Below are 23,148 nucleotides of genomic sequence, written 5' to 3'. Positions count from 1 at the left end.
CTGTTTTAGTGTTAAAATGCTTTTTGCTGTTGTGCCTCAAATACCATGAATATGTCAGCTGTTTGAACTTTTTGCTTTGGAATGTCTGTTGTATGATTAATCTTTGAAATGGAAATTCAGGTACAGACTTTTAACTGGTGTATTTTAGCCTTATACAATGTGAATCATCTAAGTACCAAAAAATATTGAACTGACTGTATAAAAAAGGGCACACAATTACAAAACACACTAACTTTTCTTTCCCCCATTCATGTTGTTTTTTATTGTGATAAGATACATATAACATAAAATTTGCCATTTTAACTATTTTAAGTATACAGTTCAGTGGTAGTAATTACATTCATAATGCTTTGCAACCATTGCCACATGTGCTAATTCTTAATGTTAATAAAAAGTTTCTTGATAATTTGAATTTTGTTCTCTTTTAGTTGTGGGTTGATTTTTTTAAAATGTCATGTTGGTATTTGAAAATGCAGCATAAGTATGACATAAAATTACATTCTATATATTTTAAATGGGAACAGTAGCATTACATCAGTTAATTGAGGCATGTTTGCCAATTTTCTGACTTATTTTTGTTCATTTGGGGTTATATTTTCTCTGAGAAATGCGTGTGTATCCAGTGTTACTGTTAAATTTTCCAACTGTGTTTTTTTTTTAAGATTTTATTTATTTATTTGACAGAGAGAGATCACAGGTAGGTAGAGAGACTGGCAGAGAGAGAGAGAGAGGGAAGCAGGCTCCCTGCTGAGCAGAGAGCCCGATGTGGGACTCGATCCCAGGACCCTGAGATCATGACCTGAGCCGAAGGCAGCGGCTTAACCCACTGAGCCACCCAGGCGCCCCTAGTCCAACTGTGTTTTATAAATTTTCTAACTGTAACTGTTTCCTTAAATATTCATATCTGTGAAAACTTTACACTGAGCTTGCTTAGTGATTTTAGTTAAACTTATTTTTCAAAAGATGTACTAGTAGAATGGAATTGACAACCATTTTTTTTTTAAAGATTTTATTTATTTATTTGACAGAGAGAGATCGCAAGTAGGCAGAGAGGCAGGCAGAGAGAGAGAGAGGAGGAAGCAGGCTCCCTGCTGAGCAGAGAGCCCGATGCGGGACTCGATCCCAGGACCCTGAGATCATGACCTGAGCCGAAGGCAGCGGCTTAACCCACTGAGCCACCCAGGCGCCCCGACAACCATTTTTTTAAAGTCTAGAGTTAACTATCTTCCATAATTTCTCTCTTTTTTAAGTTTAGCATTAACTGTATCTTCTGTAATTTCTCCCAATTTTAACTGAATACTTTTGGCAGAGTTTCTAATCTCACCATGCATGTTACTCTTGACGTTATTGATGTTAGGAATGCCATCCCTTCTTTAAAAATTGAATGTAATTGGACACATTTTCCCCTCTTGTACACCTCCCTACTGTCAGATTGAGTTGCTGCTTTTCTTCCTGTCTCGTGTGGCGAGTTTCTCTGCAGCAGACCTTCTAGGTATTTGTCCCCAGTCACAGCTGGCAGCCTGGCTGTTCACAGGGAAGCGAGTCACTGATTTCCACTCAAGGAGGAAGGCTGAGGCAAGCCTTATTCTCAGGTGCAAGGCTGGGTTTCAGGTACTTGTGGTTCTCTTTGGTTTGCTCTGTGTTCTCTTCTTTTGACTCTATTTTTCCTCCAGTTTTTAGATGACGGGGGGTTCCTGAGTGCTTGACTGTCTGCTTCAGCCTGCGGTTTCTGTATGCTCATTGAACTTGTGCCATTTAGTCTTTCTTTTTTTAGCCTCACTGTGTCCATTTCTTACGGAGCACCCAGTCCTTCCAGACCACAGTGACCACCAGCTTCACTTAACAGCAAATAGAAACCAGACATCAGGCCTTCATCTTAGGACATAAGAAGTGTGTCCCGGAAGGGCACCTGGGTGGCTCTGTTGGTTAAGTGTCCATCTCTTGATTTTGGCTCGAGTCATGATCTCAGGGTCCTGAGATCAAGGCCCCCACTGGGCGCCGCACCGTACGGAGTCTGCTTGGGATTCTCTCTCCCTCTGACCCTCCCCCCATTCACACATGCTCTCTGTCTTCCTCTCTCTCTTTGTAATGAATAAAAATCTTTAAAAAAAAAAAAAGAAGAAGAAGTGTGTCCTAGAGGGGGCCACAAGCTGTTAGGAGTCTCCAGTCTTCAGGGCCGTGGCTTTTGTATCATCCAAGATGTATCAGTTACATCCAAAATGTAACATTAAGGTCCAGTGCAGCTCACAGCCTGCCTCCTTTTGCCTTTTGCTGCCATCTGAGTGCTTTAGAAGTAGTCCCGACACACTGCACGTTTTAACAGTCAGTGTCTACTACTCTTTTTCTTAGGCCTACCCCTCTGGATGCTACTTCATATGTCTTTGTTGTGGAGCTACGTTGACATGGGCTTTTCCATTCTGGCTACTGTCAGTGCCTACAAGCAAGGCGTAAATAGGCTTTTTATAGCTTTGTGTTTGAACAAGGCCCAGCTCTACCAGTATGGCGTGAAGTTAGGTACATGCACTACTTCTAGCACCCTACGTGACGGCTGAGTTCCACATACTCCAACCTTTAGCGAAAGGAATGAGGCATTGGGCGTCTCAGGTCTCTGTTTCTGCCAAGGTCTGCAGTAGGGTACTTAAGGCTTACCTGGCCTTTGGGCTGTCCCAGTGGTTCCGTGCGCTCTGAAAACCCGTTCCACGTGTATAAACTGATGACTTAGACTCGTTCATTTCACTTCCTCCTTTATGCCCTGAAGAAAAGGGATGAAGGCTTCGAGTCTTCAGTTTTTTTCCAGTCTTGCATGCGTCCCCTTTCCCTTAGATTAGGGACACTTGTGCTCCAATAGAGTTACTGAGTATGAAGTGTCATTTGTATCACTTTTCATCTCAAGCTTCTATATTGAAGAGAACTTTGAAGGACTGTCCCGGAGAGAAGCTATAGTCTGGGCAATATCTGTGCACTGGTCTGGCTTTTTGCCCTAATAGGGAGTTCATTCTTTTAATTGTTATTAGATCACCACCTAGATTAATTAAGGATTCATGACCAATGAATTCATCTAGGAGCTGCTTGAGCCTGAGATTAGATAGGAACGTACACATTCGTACATGCCTTGTAGTCCGCCAGGGAGGCTTAGATTGATCTTGTCTGGACTGCTCACTCCTTGGACCTGGCGAAATGTCTGGGATGATCCTTCATGGCGTGAAAGTCTTGTGATGCCCAAATGTAGTAGGATCTGGTTACTGTGCCATCAGACATGGGCTTCTGCTCTCCAACGGTAAACAGTCTCACAGGGGGAGGGAGATTGATCCTAGACGTGCTCCTGGTATGTCTTCCTGTCCTGCAAGAGCAGTTGTGGCTCCCCAGCTGCCAACAAAGGAGCAGGATACCCAAGCAGTATTAAGAGGTACGGAAGTGAAATTCTTCCTCCTGATTTATCCACACTTGTCATTATTAATCCCATTCTGGCACCCAGGTTCCCTTTTACTGTGTCATCTTTTTCTTGAATTCTGTGCTTGGGCTAGAAGATGAGGGGGGTGGGAGGCATGTCTGTTACCACCTGGAATAAAGCTGGTCTTTTATTCGCAGTCATTCACAAGTGACCCCTTTAAATATCCTCCACTCATCACAAAGTTTTCAGAAACTCTTGAGGGTCAGAATATGTACCAGAGTAGGACAAAGAATGCAGGAAAAATTCATGAAACCACCTCTGAGAACACCGCTTTTGAGAAGGTACTAGCAGTTGTGTGTTCAGTCAGGGAGACCTGGCATTCCTGAGCATCACAGATGCACTAGCAGTCCTCAGGGGCCTGTCAGCAAGGTGCCCACCGGGACGCTGGCCATGGATGCGAAGGAGAGAAAGGAGAAAGTGTAAAGACCCTGCAAGAGGGAAGTTAAAGACTGGTATCTGTGGTGCTTGGGCTTGAAAAATCCCTCAGAAGTTGTGGAGTGCAAAGATAGGCTGGGAGCCAAGATCAGGGGACTCAACAAGACTGTGTCACACACCTGCTTTGTCCCTGGAGGGCATCATCACCTTCAGACATTTCTGACCTCAGGAGCCTCCAGTTTTCCTGTCTACGTCTCTGACTTCTTTGTTTTATTTGGTGCTTTCTCTTTGTCCATGCATCCTTTAAAAAATACAGGCATTCCCTAGCATTCTTTCTTCTGTTTATTCTTTCTACTTGCTTTGATTGCCCACACCTCTTCCCAAGGTCCTAGATGTTACCTCTGATGATGTCTTTAGCCCTGACCATTCTCCAGAGCTACTGATTTCCAGCTGCCTCCAAGACACCCTCACATGGCTGCCCTGAAGGCACCTCATGTTCAGCATGTTCAAAATCAGACTTTCACCGACACACACTGTAGCATGGGTGACCCTTAAAAACATGATGCCAAGTGACAGAAGTCTGTCACAGAGACCACCTATCGCATGAGTCCATCTGTATGAGACACTCAGAATAAATGAAGCCATAGAGATAGGAAGTAGATTAGCAGTCGCCAGAGACCAGTGAATTAAGAGAAAATAGGGGCATGTGTGTGCCTTCTAACAGGTATCAGGACTCTTTGTGGCTGAGAAAATACTCTGAAACCAGTTGTGGTGACTGATGGTTGCTCACCTCTGTGAAGATACTAAAAAACTGTAGAATTCTATGCTTTAAATGGCTAAGCTTTAAATGGTGTGTGAATTAGATCTCAGTAACACTGTTAAAAATAAAATCAAACTCGCTTTCCTCCCCAGACCACTGGTTTTTCCTTGCAGCCAGCCAGCCAGTCTAGAAAGTTCTGGTAATCCTCCTGGTTCTCCTTCCTACATCAGCCAGTGCAAGTCCTCTATCCCTCATTCATTACTTCATTCATCTCATTCATTTTCATGGCTGCATATTATTTCCATTCTGTGCTTACATACCCTGAAATTTTGAGAAATTATTTACCTCCTTGTATACTTTTAGGTCAGTTTCTAATAGTATTTTTTTTTGTCATAAGTTTACATTGTTATAAGGGGTATATATAATTTCTGGTATATAAATACTGAGAGTCTTAACTAAAACTGTTACATCATTCTTTGAAAGCTCTTCAGTGGAACCTCACACCACCGAAATTTGATGACTTAACATCATTCATTTTCTAAAATATGCAAACAACCTCTTTTATTGTAAGAAATTTTGTATCATTCCCTTTTTTGCCTTGAATTTGGATCTCATTCTGTTTCCCCCATAGACTTTGATCTTGGGAAGTTTTTATTGATCACCAAGTCAAAGTTGACATATAATGTTAATAGATTTCTGTGACTCTCAGGCGTTAAATATTTCCTCTGCATTCAGGTAGCCTTATAGTTGATCAAAGTAGCATAAATATATTACAGGTTTTGTTAAGTATTGATTAGACAAAAGATGTATTGGAAATGCATATCTCTTTTCAGATAGTTTATGTATTCGCATAGAAATGTTACTTATTGCTAGTTGAATAATGTAGTGTTCTAAGTATCCATTCTAATTCTATTTTTTTTTCTTTTTATAGATGTAAGTCCTGAGAAACTTTGTCTGTATGATTAAAGTAGATGAGAATGGAAGGACTTTTCTTGTAGCAATGCCACTTGGTTCTTTGGACTCACTCTGAATTATAGGCCAAAAAAACCACTTAGTGATCTGTCATTAAAAACTGTTTTGAATGTTTACTTTTACTTTACGACTTTGTCCTCCTTCAATTTTATTAAACAGAAGCAAAGACTCAGAAGCCATGTGGCTTGCAGAAGTATGCTACTTACTACTAGCTGCTAGGGCAGGTTCATTTTCTTGACATCATTGCCAGTATTTCCAATTATCCTGTTTTGGGGGATCCCCAGGTAACGCAGAGTAGTAAAATTCAGGATGAGAAGGTGTATCTTTCTCATATAAAGTAGGAGATGAGGGACCAGCCCTAACCAGTTGTGCAGACAGGTTAGTTTTGGAAAGTGAACACTGGGAATTTGAAGATTTAGATATTACTTCTTTCCAAACTGTCTGTCCCCATATGCTCCTTGAAAAGTCTTCACGTGTCCCTAATGGTAGGCATACCCCAGTTTGATAATTGCTGACATACTTAACCAAGCCTCTGCTGATGACTTTGGGGTAGCTTCCAGGTTTTCTTTATTTTCGGTAACACCACTGGGCACACTGACATTTTGGTACCTTGCCATAGTCTGCCTTTTACTTGTTTCTCCTCTGACCAGAAGTACCTGAAAAGGCCTGTTTACCTGCACCCTAGCCAGTTCTCTACATTATCAGTCTTTGTTATCCATTGTCAATCTAATAGAAGAAAACAGTTCTCATTTACCTTTCTTTGGTTATTAATGATGTAAGCCTTGTTTTATGGGTCTATTGGCTGATTGCATACCTTTCCTCAATTTCCTTATTTCTGTGTTTTGCCAGCATTTCTGTTGAGGGATAGTACTTTTTCTTATTTATTTGTAAGCATTCTTGATTTATTGAGGGTATTAACCTGTCATACATTTTGCTGGTATTTATTTTATGTTTGTCAGTTGTTTTTGGTGGCTTTTACATCACAAAACTTATAAATGTTCATGAGTTTATTTGAGTTGGTTCGATATGGCTTCTAGATTTCTTATCATACTTATCCTTACAAAAATTCCTTATGGTATTTCCTTTAAGTGGTTTTATGGTTAATTCTTTAAACATATACATATTTATTCCCTTTAGAATTCATTTTTATGAAATAACATGAGCTTAGAATCTAATTTTTCCCAATGAATCGTCAGTTTTTAAACACCATTAGTTAAATAATTTGTCCTTTCCCCCACTGATTGAAAACGCTACCTTTAGCATATGCTACATTCTTACATATTCCTCATCTGTCTTTGGAATCTTCGGAGCCTCTAACTTGTTTCCTTGTCTGCTGTGATTTACTTATTCTGTCCATTTGCTACTAGCACAGTTATTGTCCCAGAACACAGACTGAATCATGTCACTCTTAGGCAAACCCCTTCCAAGGATTCTATTGCCTACAAGAGAAGAGACCAGACTTTATCGCCAGCTCCAGTCCTAATAAGCTGCCTTTCTAAGCACAATTCTTCATGGACCTTCTGCTTTTTGGAGCATAACAGACATTTCCATGTGCTTGTGTTTGCTGCTGGTGTTCTCTTGCCCAGAAGTAGCCTCCTGATCCTCATGGTTTTCTTATTAAAACCCTTTTTTCCTTTTTTAAAACCTGTTTTCCTTTTAAGACCCACTGTGAAGCCTCATCAGGGCTGCCTCTTGTTCCATTTGGTCTCTTACTGTTGCTGTGTACCTTCCTGTTTCCCCAAATAGATCATCATCTCCTTGAGGATAGAGGGTACCTCTTCAGTCTTCATATCTTCCCCTTTTTGCCTTTCATATAGCCTGTCTTCAGAAAATGCCTGTTGAGTAGAATCAAGCCTAATCATATATACATACACACGCTCTCACATGTCCATGTATAGCTCTAGAAAGTTAGTGAGTGGTAGCCATCGTGTCGGGGGTCCCCAGGACCAGCCCCAGGTTTGGTGATTGGCTGGGAACACTCAGGAGACTGAGCATACGGTTACACTCACAGCTGTGATGTGTTAGAGTGAGAACCGCACAGCACATCGGCAGAGGGAATTGGCACGCAGGTGACGCCCAGAGGACACCAGGTGCAAGTTTCCCAGGGTCCTTTCCCAGTGGAGTCGCACAGGACGTGCCTAATTCCTCCTGCAACGCTGTGATAACACATGTGAAATGTTGCCAACCAGGAAAGCTCGTTAGAGACTTGGTGGCCGGGGGTTTATCAAGGGCTGGTCACGTGGGCACCCTCGGCCAGTTACATGCTCAAATTCTGGACCCTCAGAAGGAAAGCAGGTGTTCACCATAGACCATATTGTTCGCACAGTTTAGACACTCATCCATGGTGTGAATCCTCCCCAAATCTAAGTTCCTGGCTGTAAGCCAGTGTCCGACCTTGGAAGCAGGCCTTTGAAAGGCTAGTAGTCAGGCATCCTTTGCTGTATTAACTCATCAGTACAACCATAGTTTCAAAGAGCTTAATTTCACAAATGGCAGATGTCTAACGAGAGGAGGAAAAATCAGTATGTTGGGAATGGCCAGAGAAAGTAGCTAAGTACTTTTGAGTTTCACTCTCCTCTTACAGAGGAGGCAAACTGAGTCGTAGAGAAGCGCAGGGCATAGAAGGACGATAGCCGAAGATCCGTATTTGGTGGTAGAGTGTTGACAGTTGGGTAAAGAAAGGAGTGTGCAACTTCTAGAAGGCCTCAAAAGCTGGGGAAAATATGGAGGATGTGATAGAGAAGTAGAACATCCTGCTAGAACTGAGGAGAAAGTGCTGTTGAGGATTCCTTGATGAGCAGTGGGTACGCAGGGTTCAGGGGAGGAGACGATATTCAGGAAGACCCACGAGGGAGCATTTGCAGTGATACCCAGTGTCGGATTAAGAAGATTTAGACTACTAAAGTAGGTTTTCAAATAATTGGAGGAATGGGGGATCAAGCTGAGAGATGGTGTGGGAGAAGCTATGGCAAGGGTGAAAACAAGATATTTCAGTTGAAACATTTTTAAGAATTATTATAGTCAGAGTTTCCTTTTGAAGTTGTTAGTAGGCAATGGATATTTGAAGGTCAACATTTATGATTTTTATATTATGTAACAAGTAAAGAAATGGGACACAATGAAGTCTACTTCTATTTCAAGGAATGATGTTGACAAAAAAATATATATGTTTTATATATATATATGCATGTATTTTGAACATTTCACTAATTAATCAAAATTGAAAGAAGAATAAGAATTTTCTATCAGCACTGCCTTTGTTTGGAATTAAATGTTTCCATACTAATGTAAATGCCAAAAAATAAATCAACTTTTAAATTTCTTTCAGTTTTAATAATGTAAGATCCTAGTAAAAGGTAAGGATATATGTATTAATAAATATTTTTAATGTCCCAGAAAAACATGCCATTTACCATTTTTGCTCTTTTATTAGTTGCATGTTATTCTGTCCAGTTTGTGGTTGATAATTTAATATTTTTGTATAGCATCACAGTATAGAATCCACGTTTCATTACCCTCTTTAATCACAGTTTTATTGTTGTGAACTCCTTTTCCTGTGTTTACGGAAGCCTTACATCTTTTTATGTTGTAGGTTACCATCCAAAAGCAAGAATGCTTCCCCATCTCCCCAGTAGCTTTCTCTGTCAGCCAAGCTAGAAGAGTCTATATCGTTTTAAAATTAAAGATACCATATGATGACCAGTTTAAGACTATGTGTGTGTCCCACCAGGCTCTGTGCTTGAGGGGCTAAGTTTTAAGGGTCTTGAATTTTTTTTTTAATAATCCCCAGTGAAACTCACCCAAATAGCAGAATGCCTTTTCATCAACTTACTAATACCAGTGTGCTGAGTGTCATATATTTTCTTTGTCCTACTGACTTAACCGTTTGGTATCTGCTTTGATGTGTTCTGTTGTTACTTTGCGTCTTTGGGGTTCCACATACCTTTGTGGGGGTCTTGGCTGCAAGTGGTTACTACATAAATTAAAATATTTTGACAATTACAATGTGAAAAAACTCTGGCTCAGATGTTATAACTGACTTTTCTTTTGAAGTCTGTATTTCTTTTGTTTTCTCTCAATAGGAATATGCAAACATTGCCACAGCAATCTAATCTGGAATTATTACATATGGAAACGACACTACAGGATGATACTTGGGAGCATCTCTTTTTGTCAGGAGTTAAAATTGGCACTAAAGCACTAATACTGTAACTTTCTTGATAAAATAACTTTATTTTTCTGTAGTGGAATGCTGCAACTTTTTTACACTTAATTGCTTTTAAATTACAGTATTCAATTTAAAAGTTGTATTAACTACAGTTTCTTTTGCAAAAAGTCTCAAAAGGGCATTATTTGTTGATGCATTTTTCTCTGAGCATGGTTTCATAGAGAATTTACCTGAGTTATATCCAGACGTTTATATGTTGGAAGTTTTGCTTATGTAATAAAAACAAAAGTATCTGAATTGTATAGTGTCTGTACGTGAGAGAACTCGAAACAGTGGCCTTATGGTAGCAAATTTTATACCAGATTTTTCTTTTTTCTGATGACAGTTTGGCTTATAACTTGAAATTTTCTTAAGTTTCTGAATATCAAGGCCTATATAATTTATACATTTCATATTATGATATAAGAAGGCACGACAAAAGGTGCTTCACAATTTCCATTGGGTAGTTATGAGCGCACTGAATTTTTAGCAATTGGTTCATTCAGTTTTTTCCACCACTGTTTGCTCTTTCCAATTTCAAAATGCTGTTGTGGAAAATATGTAAAGATTTTGTAATTTATATTCCATCTTACTTTCCCTCAGGGCAAGCTTGTGCATATCATATTTTTAAAGGCTTTTTAAAAATCTGACAGACAAAATCTCATATTTGGAAACTGTACTTTACTACTACAGCATTATACATTTTGCAAGCACATATTACAAAGTGTTTATTTTCAGTTCAGTTGTATTGAGTACCTACTAGCGTAAGATAAAATTGGTGGGATTTTAAATGATGTTTTAGGTCCTGGTACCTTATTTCTTTATGTTTTCTTTGTTCTGCTTAATAATACATATACATTCCCAATTAAACTTTTGTGAAATGTTTATTTGTAATAAAATAAAATACTGTTGCTCCTTCTGCTTGAAGTTACTTGCCAGTTTGTGAGAACATTATTTTAATTTCATACCAAGGCAGAACTTTTAAAATCAAAGTCTGGTAAGAACTTGATTTCTCATGACTGGATTATGAAAAAAATATCACTGCAAACAATTAACTTTTTTTTTTACATATCTTTGTAAGAAAGGGCAGCTGTTTCCTTAGTGGGTCAGTAATAAGTGAAGCGAAGAGGACTAGCATTAAAGTTGGCTAATAAATTTAGGTAGATGGCCTGACTTAATGTTGTGTACCATCTCTGTAGGTCAGCTTTTCCAACGTATTTAACATTCCACTTTGGTAAGAAAGAAGTACATGTGTGCAGTAGTATGACAACTTCCTATTGTGTGAGGTACTCATAACATCTGCCTTAAATTTTAAAAGAATTCATTTATTCTCATATCCTGGGGGACACTTACGAGCCTTGAGTATTTAACCATTTGGTTAATAACACATATATTTAGGGCACAGATTCTGTGCTAAAATTACAACAGTGAATAAAAGAACAAGACACTCAGAGCCTGCCTTTATGGTCCAAACAGTCTGATAAGGAAACCAGACATTGAACTTGGAAATGTAACTTGGTACACTGCATTAATTCTCTGGCTATATTTATCATAGCATAGCAAAAAAGGCTAAGACAGTTGACTTGATATTAAAATCATTCCACAACTGACTTCCTCTTTAGGCATCTATGAATATACTTTTGGCATTGTCTTAATACGCAGAGCATGTTATTTACAAAAATACCTATTGGTAATGTGGGTGTTTTCAGAAAATATTAAATGCAGAAGATTTAAAACCTAAAAAGAAAGGCTTGCTTTATAATTTAGAGTATAAAATAAGGACAAGGACTGTGTCTGTCTTGTTCACCATGGTATCCCCAACTTCCAACATCCTACCTGACACATGGTAAGAACTCATTAAATATTAGTTTAATGGATGAGTAACCAGTAGAATAAATATATTTATTATAATATAACAAATATATTTATTTATTATATTAGGAACTAAATTTATTTAGGAACTAAATAACTAATTTGCATGTGGAGGCTGAACAGAAGTTTATCTTATCCTTAGCATTTTTTTCTTGACTGAGAAGAATTTGAACTTTCTAATGCATAAGATGATAGAAGAGAAGTTTTGATAAGTCATATGCCATTGCCTTCTCCCCTTCCTCCCTTGTATGGTAGGCTCTTCCCCAGCACTGGGGAGACAAAGGTAATAATATGACAGAGTCCCTCTTCTGAGGAACCTCATAAACTGCTGGAGAAGAGATTCTTAAAAACAAAAAATCCAATATTGAGTGTTAAGTACTCTATTGGACGTACATATACGAAGTTGAGAAGAAAAAGTTGGCATTCCTGGTTGCATATCCCCGGGTCATATTTTCTTTCTTGCTGGTGTCACAAGTCTCAGAAGGCAGTATTCTGCTGGTAGTTTTGCTGGTTTTAAAATGAGATAGTTTGGAGGAAACTGGCTAAAATGTACATGGGATCTCTTCATATTATTTCTTTTTTTTTTATCAACATTTTATATGCTTTATTGAAAGTTGACAAGTGCAACAGTTAAATACAGTGACACCTTACAACTGCGTAGAGAACATGCACAGAAACGTATGCATAGAACTACTATACAGGTAATATGCAGAAACCCCTACTGCAAAATTCATTTCATTAGCTAGAACGGATCATTTTTCAAAGTATTCAACCAGCTCAATCAAAAGACTTCAGTGAACAGGAATTTACTTCAAGATACGGAGCAACTAGAAGATTTTAGATTACACAAAGTGACCGACAGTGCCAAATTCTTAAAATTTCTTTAGGTGTGGTTTTCTTCTTGTAGCATTTTTTAAATGTAGATCTCTATATAAAAGACAATCCACACTTCTTCAGACAGCCAATGAAACATCTAAATTTCAATCTGTACAACCTAAATAGTAGTTACAGTCCTCTATTGTACAAAATAGTTACACTACATACACAAATATACAATAAGCAAAACAACCTTCATGTAAGAGAGCCTAGGTCCCAGCTACCTGTCACCGTTTTAGTCACTAAGACTTTTATGTCATCCACTGTTTCAGAAAGAGGCACAGTACTATTGTTTTTATGGATTTTTGGTGACAGTCGTCAATTGGTTCGATGAACTACGTTTCCCCCCATCTTAGGTGAGACTATGCATCAGTCTTTACTCTGACCTCCCTTTTAAGGTCCTCCTGGGGGAGAAGAGGAAAGAGGAAAGTCCAGTGGAGCCCCACTGCTTCAGACCCCATGGAGTAGGCTCGGGAGTGGGGATGGGGAGCAGGGCAGGGGTGGAAAGGTATGCAGCTCCTCGGCATGAATGAAACCACTTCTCACGTGTCTGCCAAGCTGCATGAGGTCCCAGTATATCCATGCTAATTCTCTGATTAACCTTTAATTCACCCAACTAAGAAATTTCTTCAAGCCAAAAGCATATGAGTGTTTAATACTGGAAAAAAGAGACAATGGCATATACGTCGGTCTCACTTCTCTTTCGCAGCGAGCAATGAAATGGGTGACGGTGGAGGCGGATTCCCCCTAGTACATCTTCTCTGGTCTGTTCAGTTCAGACGGCAGCAGCCAGTTCTGCGGGGGCATAGGCGGCTACGCGGTGGGTCCTGAGCCCTGGGACGCTGGCTGGGCGGGGGGCTGTGTGGTGGCAGGGGGGGAGCCAGTCTGCAGCTGGGCCTGAAATTGGGCAAGCTGCTCAGGACTGGCCAGTGTCTTCAGCAGATTGTTTTCCTGCTCCAGCTGGGAATTTTTCTCTCTTAGTTCTTTGATTTGCTCTTTGAGGACCTCCACTTCCTCTCTAACCGCATACATCAAATGGCTTTTCACCAGATCCATAGCTTGCTCGATTTTATTGTCAATATCTACCACACTTGCACCAGAGGAGCTGATTTCAGCTTCCAGGACGAGGACTGAGGAGCCAACTGCCTTTCGAGGGAATGAACACGGTCTAGGACGCCGGCGGGGCCATGAACTACAGGGAAGTCCTCACGGCTGGTCCGTCACTAGGCTACAGAAAAGGTTTCTAGATGCACATGCATGGCCACCGCCGCCGCCGTGCACGCTACTGTCGCTCTCCGGGCACCTCTCTTCGCTCTCGGGCCAACTGACCTCTTCATATTATTTCTAATAGGTGCACGTATATCTCCATTTATCTCAACATAAATTTCAATTTAAAAAAGACACCCATAATCTTACCACAGATAAAACTACTATATACATTTTAGAGGCCACATTTTCTTGTTTTCAATTAGAAAAACTATTATATTTACATTATAATAAACTATGTAGATGCATAATATGGACCACATTTTACTCAACAAATCCTACATATGTGAAGTTTGTTTTTTAAAAGGTTGGAGATACTTCCAGGTGGTAGCAGGAAAAGTAAAGCTGGATCCGAAGCTCACCTTCTCCATGATCTAGCAAACTCAGTAATCTGCAGCCCCAGATTAACCAGCAGCAACCATACAAGGAAGAGGGTAGAAGATGCTAATGCAACAAGGTATGGCGTGACTTCAACCCCTCCCCTGCCTCCTAAGTAGCGCAGAGTCAATAAACAAAGTTGAGGATATCTTGGTGATGAGGGGCCCCATTATGGACAAAGAGACCAGCAGGGTGGCCAGGCCATGTAGGATAGAGTCAAGGAAGACCCTCGGGAAGATGAGGTCTTTGCTGCTGTCTCAGGACCTCTGCAGAAGGGGGAAGATTCACCAGGACAAGGCACTTCCAGGGTGGCAGAGGAGCCTGGGGAAGCCAAAGCCCACAGAATAAGATAGACCTTTGCATCCAGGGAGCCCTGGTTCTGGACACTTAATGGGAGCCCGGAAGAGAGGGGATACCAGGTTTCCCAACAGAGTTCCAGCAAAAGGAATGGTATGACCTCTGACTCCATTAAAATACAAAACTAAGATTTTAAAACTGAGGAATACAATTGTAGAATGTAAATGTTAAGAATCTTCACAAAGAAAAATTAGCATGCATTGATCAACTAGGACTTGGTAGGAAGAAGTGGGATAAAGAATAAAAACCAACTGCCTCATCTTGAGTAACCAGGTGTCATGTTAAGTTATAATGTCTACGATTGTATTGTACAATATAGAAAAAACCTACTGACTGACCTCAAGTTTTTCAGTCTTTTTCTTGACCTTAAATGCACTGGTTCTCAAAGTGTGGTCCCCAGTCAGCAATATCAGCAGCATCTGTAAAATTTTTAGAAATGAAAATTCTTGGCCCCACCCCAGACCTACTGAATCAGAAATGGGCTTGGACCCAGCAGTCCAAGGGATTGGACTCCAAGGGATTCTGCCCTCCAAGGGATTCTGCTATGTGCTCAAGTTTGAGAATCACTGGCTTAACATGTAACTCTTTTGGGAGCCAGTAACCCTTACAGCAAAGAAACATTTGTCTCAAGTTCAGCAGCCCCTGCAGTTTCATTTTTAAGTTTTTTTTTTTCCTATAGCATTTAAATAAAATTAACTAAAGCCTTTTAAAATAAAAAGTATAGCAATTCCCACTATGAATCCTGTCTGTACCTGTGAATAGAGAGGTCTGGAAACACACCCATCCACTGTTAACAGTGGCAATTTTTTTTTAAAAGATTTTATTTATTTATTTGACAGAGAGAGATCACAGTAGGAGAGAGGAAGGGAAGAGATCACAGAGAGAGGAAGGGAAGCAGGCCCCCTGCTGAGCAGAGAGCCCGATGTGGGACTCGATCCCAGGACCCTGAGATCATGACCTGAGCCGAAGGCAGCGGCTTAACCCACTGAGCCACCCAGGCGCCCCAACACTGGCAATTTTTTAAGTGCTTTTCTGTATTGGTTGGATACAACGAACATTGTATTGTTTTTATAAAATAAAGTCATTCTTCTTTTGTTAAGTGGTAAGGATATTTCATCCTATCCATAGTGTGTATCTGTTACTAAAATCCGTGTATACAAGTTTTACCGCCAAGGGCTGCCTACTTCATCTTAGGAGGCGTTTTACTCTCTGCCATTCCTCCTCCTACATCATAACATGTGGGTGAGCTTAATTAAGTATATGTTGTGTTGACTTTCTAATAAGAATTCTTGACAGGGCCACCTGGGTGGCTCAGTCGGTGGTTCTGTCTTCGGCTCAAGTCATGATCCTGGGACCCTGGGATGAGAGCCCTGCGTCAGGCTCCCTGCTTAGGGGAGAGCTGCTTCTCCCTCTCCCTCTGCCTCTTCCTCACGACCCTGAGCTCAAGGGTTGCATGCTTGGCCTACTGAGCCAGCCAGGCACCCAGAAGTATCAAGCCCACTTTATTTTAATTTTTCAAAGGATTTATTTATTTTAGAGAGAGAGGGAATGCATTTGGAAGGGGGGGTGTAAGGTGGGGGCGGCAGAGGGAGAGAAGCAGACTCCCCCGTTGCGCGTGGAGCCTGAGGCAGGGCTCAATCTCATGACCTTGAGATCATGACCTGAGCCAAAATCAAGAGTCAGTTGCTCAACTGGCAGCCACCCAGGCGCCCTGGGCCCCCTTTAAATGTGCCTCACTCATGGGCTTGTATACCTGCACACATGCTCTGTTCAATTTCCATTGTCCCAAGTGTCCTTTCCCTGTATATTCCTGGTCAATTGCTTCAAACTGAGTCTTAAGCCTCACTATGGTAGCTTTTCCACTCAAGTCTCATTGGGTTAGCTGTCTTTCCTCTGGTGTTCCAGAATGCCTAAACACACCCCTGCTTAAGTCCTTAAGCGCAGCGACTAGACCCACAGCCTACATCTCTCTTCCCTCCATCTGGCTCTGTTTGACATAGAGGGGTAACTCAAAAATACTTGTTGAATGACTAAACACCCCCATATTAGCCAAAACTTTATAGCAACTTCTCGGTATCTGCAGGGGAAAAAAAAGTCCAAATTTTAGCAACTGGCTTATGAAAAACTTGGAGAGAAAAGCAGTAAGGTGGGCTGCTTTTCAATCTTATTTACCTGACCTTACCTCCCAGGAACTGTCCTAGGAGCCCTGCTCCATGGTTTCCCGAGGACAAGGAGATGAAGCATGAAGGGAGCAATCAGACTCTGGCATCTTCTCAGTGTCAGGAGCTAGGCAGTAAGTTGCCCTCAGCGGGCTTTCTCCTGACCCCAACCTTTGACTAATCCGTCCTCCCCAGCCTCTTCCCTCCTTGCCACCAGTTCAAGTTCTACCTATTTTTCTAGCTGGTGTTTCTACCAAAATTTAATCCATTTATTCTTTTTTTTTTAAAGATTTTATTTATTTATTTGACAGACAGAGATCACAAGTAGGCAGAGAGTGAGAGAGAGGAGGAAGCAGGCTCCCCGCGGAGCAGAGAGCCCGATGTGGGGCTCGATCCTAGGACCCTGGGATCATGACCTGAGCCGAAGGCAGAGGCTTTAACCCACTGAGCCACCCAGGCACCCCTAATCCATTTATTCTTACATCAGATTCTTAACATCTCAAGAAGAAAGGACGTCTTCTAATTTCCCTCAAATTGCCAGGCTTGGAGGCTACCAGCCACAGAGCAGTCCTCAGCAAATATCATGGGTGTTCAGAAGAGCAACGAAATCTAGAGAACTTTATTTTTTTAGTAGTTGGTCAGTATTGGGGGTGGGAGAGAATCCTTTATGGCTTTCGAGAAGACACGTATGGTGTTATGGTTCAGCTTTTTTTCATCTGTCATGCAACTAGAAACATGATGTTATCATACATGTCAACCAATTGCCTAAAAATTTTTATTTGGAAATAATTTCAAACTTACAGAAAAGTTGCAAGAATAGTACAAGGAACACTCATACATCATTTACTCCGCTTTACCTGTTAACATTTTCCATTTGCTTTATCATTTGTTCTGTGTGTATGTGTACAGATATTTATGTACATGCACAGACATATTTTTTCTGAATCATTTGAAAGTAGATTTCATGCATCATATCCATTACTTTTAAGTACTTCAGTGAGTATTTTCTAAGAACAAGGACATTCTCTTAACCATTGTAGTTATCAGTGTTAGAAACTCTACCATGTTAGAGTACTTTTATGTAGTTCATCATCCATATTCCAAGTGTATTAGTTTCCTATTGCTGCTGTAACAAATTACAACAAACTAAGTGATTTAAGACAACACAAACTTTTATTATCTTAGAGCTCTGAGGTCAGAAGTCTGAAATGGCCCTTACTGAGCTAAAGCTGAGGTGTCAGCCGGGCTGCGTTCCTGGTCAGAATACAGGTGACACCATGTTCCCCTTAGGGTGACACAACCACATCCTCCTGTCTCTTGTTGATGATGTTAATTTTATTTATTTTTTAAGTTTTATTTAAATTCCAGTTAGTTAACGTAGAGTGTAATATTAGTCAGGTGAACCATAGAGTGAGTCAGCACTTCCGTACCTCAGCTGGTGCTCATCAGGACGCGGGCCCTCCTTCATCCCCGTCACCTGTCTCACCCATCCCCCCACTCCCCTCTGGTAACTGTCCGTGTGTTCTCTAGAGTTAGGAGTCTCTTTCTTGGTTTGCCCCCCCCTCCTTTTTCTCTCTCTCTGTTTGTTTAGTTTCTTAAATTCCACATATGAGTGACACCATATGGTATTTGTCTTTCTCTGACTGATTGATTTCGGTTAGCATAATACACTCTAGCTCCGTCCATTTCATTGCAAGTGACAAGATTTCATTCTTTTTGATGGCTGAGTGATAGTCCATTGTATATATATACCATGTCTCCTTATCCATTCACCAGTTATGGAAACTTGGCTGTTTCCATTATTTGGCTATTGTAGACAATGCTGCTATAAAGGTGATGTTAATTTTAATCACCTGGTCAAGGACTTCTCCACTCTTTCTTTTTTTTTTTTTTTTTGCCTGCATTAAATAAGCAATCTATTTTTTTAAAGATTTTTATTTATTTATTTGACAGAGATCACAGGTAGGCAGAGAGGCAGAGAGAGAGGAAGGGAAGCAGGCTCCCCGCTGAGCAGAGAGCCGGATGCGGGGGCTCGATCTTAGGATCCTGGGATCATGACCTGAGCTGAAGGCAGACGCTTAACCCACTGAGCTACCCAGGTGCCCCTAAATAAGCAATCTGTAAGGAGATACTGTTTTGAAATATGCTGTTTCGTCATCACAATTGCCCCAGTGGATTCAGTATCTATCGACGGCTCTTGTCTGAACCAAGCTTTACAATTATGGCTGCAAAATGGTGTTTTTCCAACTCCAGGACTCCCTCCATGCTTACCAGCCAGCACTGATATTTCTCCCATTTATTTGTCTTTATTACTGATAGGGATTTATTCCTACATTTTCAGTTGTCTATGACTCATTATTGTCCTTGATTATTTTACTGTTCAAGTTATCCAAACTTTGGACAGTGGAAGCCCTTTTAAGCTGATTGCTGTGTCTTCTACTATGGCCATTAATTATTTTTAGCACTTCCTTATTTGTGGCATGACCAGATGCACCAGGTTCATCTTGGACATTCCTTGCCTCGGCCTTGAAATCAACCATTACTCCAAGGAGGCCTGGTTCCTCTTAGTGGGGAACAATATTAGAGACCAAAATTCGGGCACTAGTGCTTGTTGCTAATGGGGTGTCTTTGCTTCAAAGCCTTTTTGGCAGCCATAGCTAGGAAACACACACACGTGCACACACGCGTACGCATATTATATGTACATACACATGTTAGAAGTGATGGGGTCACACTGATGCCTCCCATCCACCCCTGCAGGATTCTTCCGTGCTTTTCCTATTTCATATTTGTGTGTCCCTTCTTCCACAGTGAGGACCCTGGCTCCCAACAGCACCACATCATCTCATCATTTGCTCAATTCCACAAAATGCCTAAAATAGTTTCGCAGTTGCTTCAGTCATACCACGCCAGGGAGCAAACCTACTTAAAAATAGGCTCTGTTTGCAGTTCTCCACCTCCACAGCCCTGAAGACAGAAGGTACAGAGATAAATACTACGTTCATAAATGCCTTGGATTCGTCCTCACTATCCCCAGCCCTCCACAATGTGCTTATGTTGTTCATTTGAAATACAGCTGAGCCCCCCCCCACTGTTTGCTTTCAGTTTTAGCTCCCCCCTCCCCCATCCTTACTGATCTGACTGAACTTTTTGAACATATAGAACATTAACATAGTTCCACAAATCAAAACTCTACAAAAAGATACTGCTTCGACCAGTGTCACTCCCTCCTGTGTTCCTTCAATGGTGTTCCCTTCCGCTCCTTATGGGTGACCAACTTCTGGCTTCTCCTTCCTGCCTTTCTTTTGGTAAAGACGAGCAGACGTACGTGTGATTCCTTATTCTCCCATTTCCTGACACGGGCATTCTCTATATGCTCTGTTGCACTTTGCTCTTTTCCCTGAAGTAATCCTGGAGGGCGTCCTGGGTCAGATGGTGGATTGTGCCCGCGCTCCGGCCCGGTGCGGGGCGCTCCTCCCGCCGCTGTGCCCTCACCCAGCGGCGCACTTGTATTTGCACCTGTCCGTGGGTTCTGACATGGTGTCGTTTAAGTAATGCTGTGATCGATAAGCTTGTGCATATTTATTTTCATCTTGCTGAAAGTGAACCGTCAGGGTGAACGAACCCATGAGATCGCCGGGCTGAAGGGGACTGGGGAAATGGAATCATCCTAGGTCCCAGCAGCCCTTCTCCACAGGAGTCACGCAAGTGCCTGTTTCTTCCAGCAAAGTAGGAGCCTGCCCGTGTCCTCGCGGCCTGACCTGTGGAGTGTATTGACATGGTTTTTAATTTTTGCCAATCTGATCCATGAAAAGGCGTCGTTAGAAAGAAAACCGTAGGCTCAGGATGGAGTCACATATGCTGGGCCAAGTCACCAAACCGGGCTTGATACCTAATCGACCTGCAGTTTCAGCCACCCCCAGAAAAGTCAGTTGACTTAACAGGTCAAGTCAGGGCTTTTCTGATCAGTACCAGTAAGGTAATCTGTCACGGGGGCTTTCTGGCCAAAGGAAGATGAGCTAATCTGCATGAAGGACCACCCCCCCCACCCCTGCCACACACACACACACAGCAGCCCTTTTCCCTAAGGGAAGGTGACCTTGCCTGGAACAATCCTTTCTTCTGCCAGTAACTTCTAGCCCCAACCTCCTTCCTATAAAAGCCTTCTGTTTTGTACAATTCTGCAGAACTCCCCTTTTTTTTTTTTAAAGATTTTATTTATTTATTTGACAGAGAGAAATTACAAGTACACTGAGAGGCAGGCAGAGAGAGAGAGAGAGAAGGAAGCAGGCTCCCTGCTGAGCAGAGAGCCCGATGCGGGACTCGATCCCAGGACCCTGAGATCATGACCTGAGCCGAAGGCAGCGGCTTAACCCACTGAGCCACCCAGGCGCCCCAGCAGAACTCCCTTTTACTTGCCAGATAGGTTGCTACCCGATTTGTGAATCAATAAAGGCAATTAGATATGCAGATTTACTTAGCTGAATTTTTGTTCTTTAGCAGTGTTGTTTTTTAATTTGCATTTCAACCAAAGATTTTTTTTTAAGATTTTATTTATTTGACAGAGAGAGAGATCACCAGTAGGCAGAGGGGCAGGTAGGGAGAGAGAGGAGGAAGCAGGCTCCCTGCCGAGCAGAGAGCCCGATGCGGGGGGCTCAATCCCAGGACCCTGAGACCACGACCTGAGCCAAAGGCAGAGGTTTAACCCACTGAGCCACCCAGGCGCCCCTCAACCAGAGATACTTTAATTTTAAACTGTTGGAAAAGAGTCTTGGATAGAGATATGATTGTCATGTTCTGAAGCCTTGTTAGAGGTGAATTTTATAGCGTCTCCACTTGATAATCTTCTCTAGAAAATTCTCTGAGAATCATTTTCATTCTGGAAAAATCTTAGCATACATCCCATCCAAACTGAGCTAGATGACTTCTGAGTCCTTGTCTGCTTTTTTTTTTTTCCCCCTGCAATGTGGTTTTTCCTGCAGATGTCAGTAGGGTCTCTTCTAAAGCTTTCTTGCCCCACCTAATGGGCGAGGAAGGGAATCAAGCTGTTGTTGAACGTCGCCTGGAAACCAGCTGAGATTGAGCAGCCCCGAGATGTTCTAGCCTCACAGAACTTAACACAAAATAAGACTCTGAAGAGAATGAGACGTGGAGATTTATAGTCATGGCTTCAACACACTTCCAGAGCATGTATAGCTCAACCATGTTTTAGAGAGTTAATTAATAAGTTGGCATCCTTTCTTTTCTTAGCTGTTTCTTAGCTAATTGCTACATGTGTAATCTCTGCTGACAGCTGTTGCTGTAGTCATTCTCCAGGGCCTCAGATGCTCATTTTTAGAAGTTATTTATTTATGCAAATTGGAAATAACTTTTTTTTTCTCATTTAAGAGTAATACATGCTTGATGGGGGAAAATCTTAGAAATGATGGAAGAGCATAAAGAAAAAAATTAAGATTATTTGTACTCCCACCACTCAGTGATATCCACAGTCAGCAGTTTGATCTCAGTATTTTTTGGATTTTGGCACATAGATACCCACTCTGCACACACACACCAGCCTGTGCACACACATGCACACCCATATACACACAGTTTTCTACTGTTTCCCTTTCTCTCTCTATATATATATATAAACTCATACACAAAAGTGCTCACATTTTTCTACCTCTGATAGACACATACACTCTTGTTACAAAAATTAGATAGTAGTAAACTTACCATTTTGTATTTTGCTTTTGTCACTTAATATACAGTGAACATCTTTTTCTTTTCAGCTGTGTAGCATAATGGTTAATTCCAACTCTGTAGCATAATGGTTAATTGCTACATAGTAATCCTTTTATAGCTACACTTTAAACTTTTTTATCATGAACTTGTAGTTGTACATAATTTTTCAGCATAATAAACAATGTTTATGAACACAGATTTTGGTACACCTGCGTAAGTATTCCATTAGCATTAATTCCTAGAAGTAGAATTGTTGAGTCCAAGGGTTCATGTTGTGAAAAATGTTTCTATTAAAGCAATACAGGCAGGCACACTGGGGTCAGCAGAGTAACGCCATCCCATCCAAGATGTCTGCGCCCTCATGCCTGGAGCCTATGACCTTGAGACCTTACCTTACTTGACAAAAATAATTTTGCAGATGTAATTAAGTTTATGATCTCAAGATAGGGAGAGTATTCTGGATTTTCCAGGTGGGCCCAATATAATCCCAAGGGTCTTTATCAGGGAAACAGGGAGACTCATGGGTCACAGAAGGAGACATGAGGATGTAAGCAGAGAGCAGAGTGCCTTGAGTGCCCACGGAAGCCCTGGCATGCAGGTGGCCTCTAGCCACTGGCAGCAAAATCAAGGGAGCGGACTCTCCGCCCGAGTCCCTGGAGGAATGCAGCCCTGCGGGCACCTTGATTTCAGCCCAGGGAGACCCGTTTCCGAACTGTGAGTTCCAGAGCTGTAAGAGAATAAATTGCAT

The 23,148-nt window shown here is 41.4% G+C and overlaps 2 protein-coding genes and 1 long non-coding RNA gene across 8 annotated transcripts in view; 2 read left to right on the top strand and 1 right to left on the bottom strand.

Annotated features, from left to right (window-relative positions):
* The window catches only part of BCLAF3 (BCLAF1 and THRAP3 family member 3), a 59,443-nt gene extending 48,759 nt beyond the window's left edge, over positions 1-10,684 (top strand). For 4 of the 6 annotated variants that reach the window (XM_032330188.1, XM_032330192.1, XM_032330193.1 and 1 more), the window contains one exon: positions 9,641-10,684. In XM_032330188.1, the coding sequence (XP_032186079.1) occupies positions 9,641-9,670 (30 nt within the window). In that variant the 3' untranslated portion in view covers positions 9,671-10,684. The other 2 variants (XM_032330190.1, XM_032330191.1) reach the window with 2 other exon arrangements.
* Positions 10,685-13,275: 2,591 nt separating this feature from the next.
* Positions 13,276-13,688, bottom strand: LOC116583280 (TSC22 domain family protein 1-like). Its single transcript, XM_032331346.1, has one exon. It carries the CDS (start codon positions 13,567-13,569, stop codon positions 13,327-13,329), a length of 243 nt encoding a protein of 80 aa, XP_032187237.1. The 5' UTR covers positions 13,570-13,688; the 3' UTR covers positions 13,276-13,326.
* A 269-nt stretch (positions 13,689-13,957) lies between these two features.
* On the top strand, positions 13,958-17,495 carry LOC116583281. Its single transcript, XR_004282669.1, has 3 exons — positions 13,958-14,236; positions 16,704-16,807; positions 17,161-17,495. It is a non-coding gene; the product is annotated as an uncharacterized LOC116583281 (long non-coding RNA).
* Positions 17,496-23,148: the final 5,653 nt, after the last annotated feature.

The sequence above is a fragment of the Mustela erminea genome, chromosome X, assembly GCF_009829155.1.
Source record: "Mustela erminea isolate mMusErm1 chromosome X, mMusErm1.Pri, whole genome shotgun sequence".
Lineage (NCBI taxonomy): Eukaryota > Metazoa > Chordata > Mammalia > Carnivora > Mustelidae > Mustela > Mustela erminea.
Note: the sequence above shows the minus strand (reverse complement) of the source record. Positions and strands in the feature narration are given on the sequence as shown.

Coding starts and splice junctions, on each gene's coding strand:
- LOC116583280 (XM_032331346.1), bottom strand. CDS start 13,569: ATGGATCTGGTGAAAAGCCATTTGATGTATGCGGTTAGAGAGGAAGTG.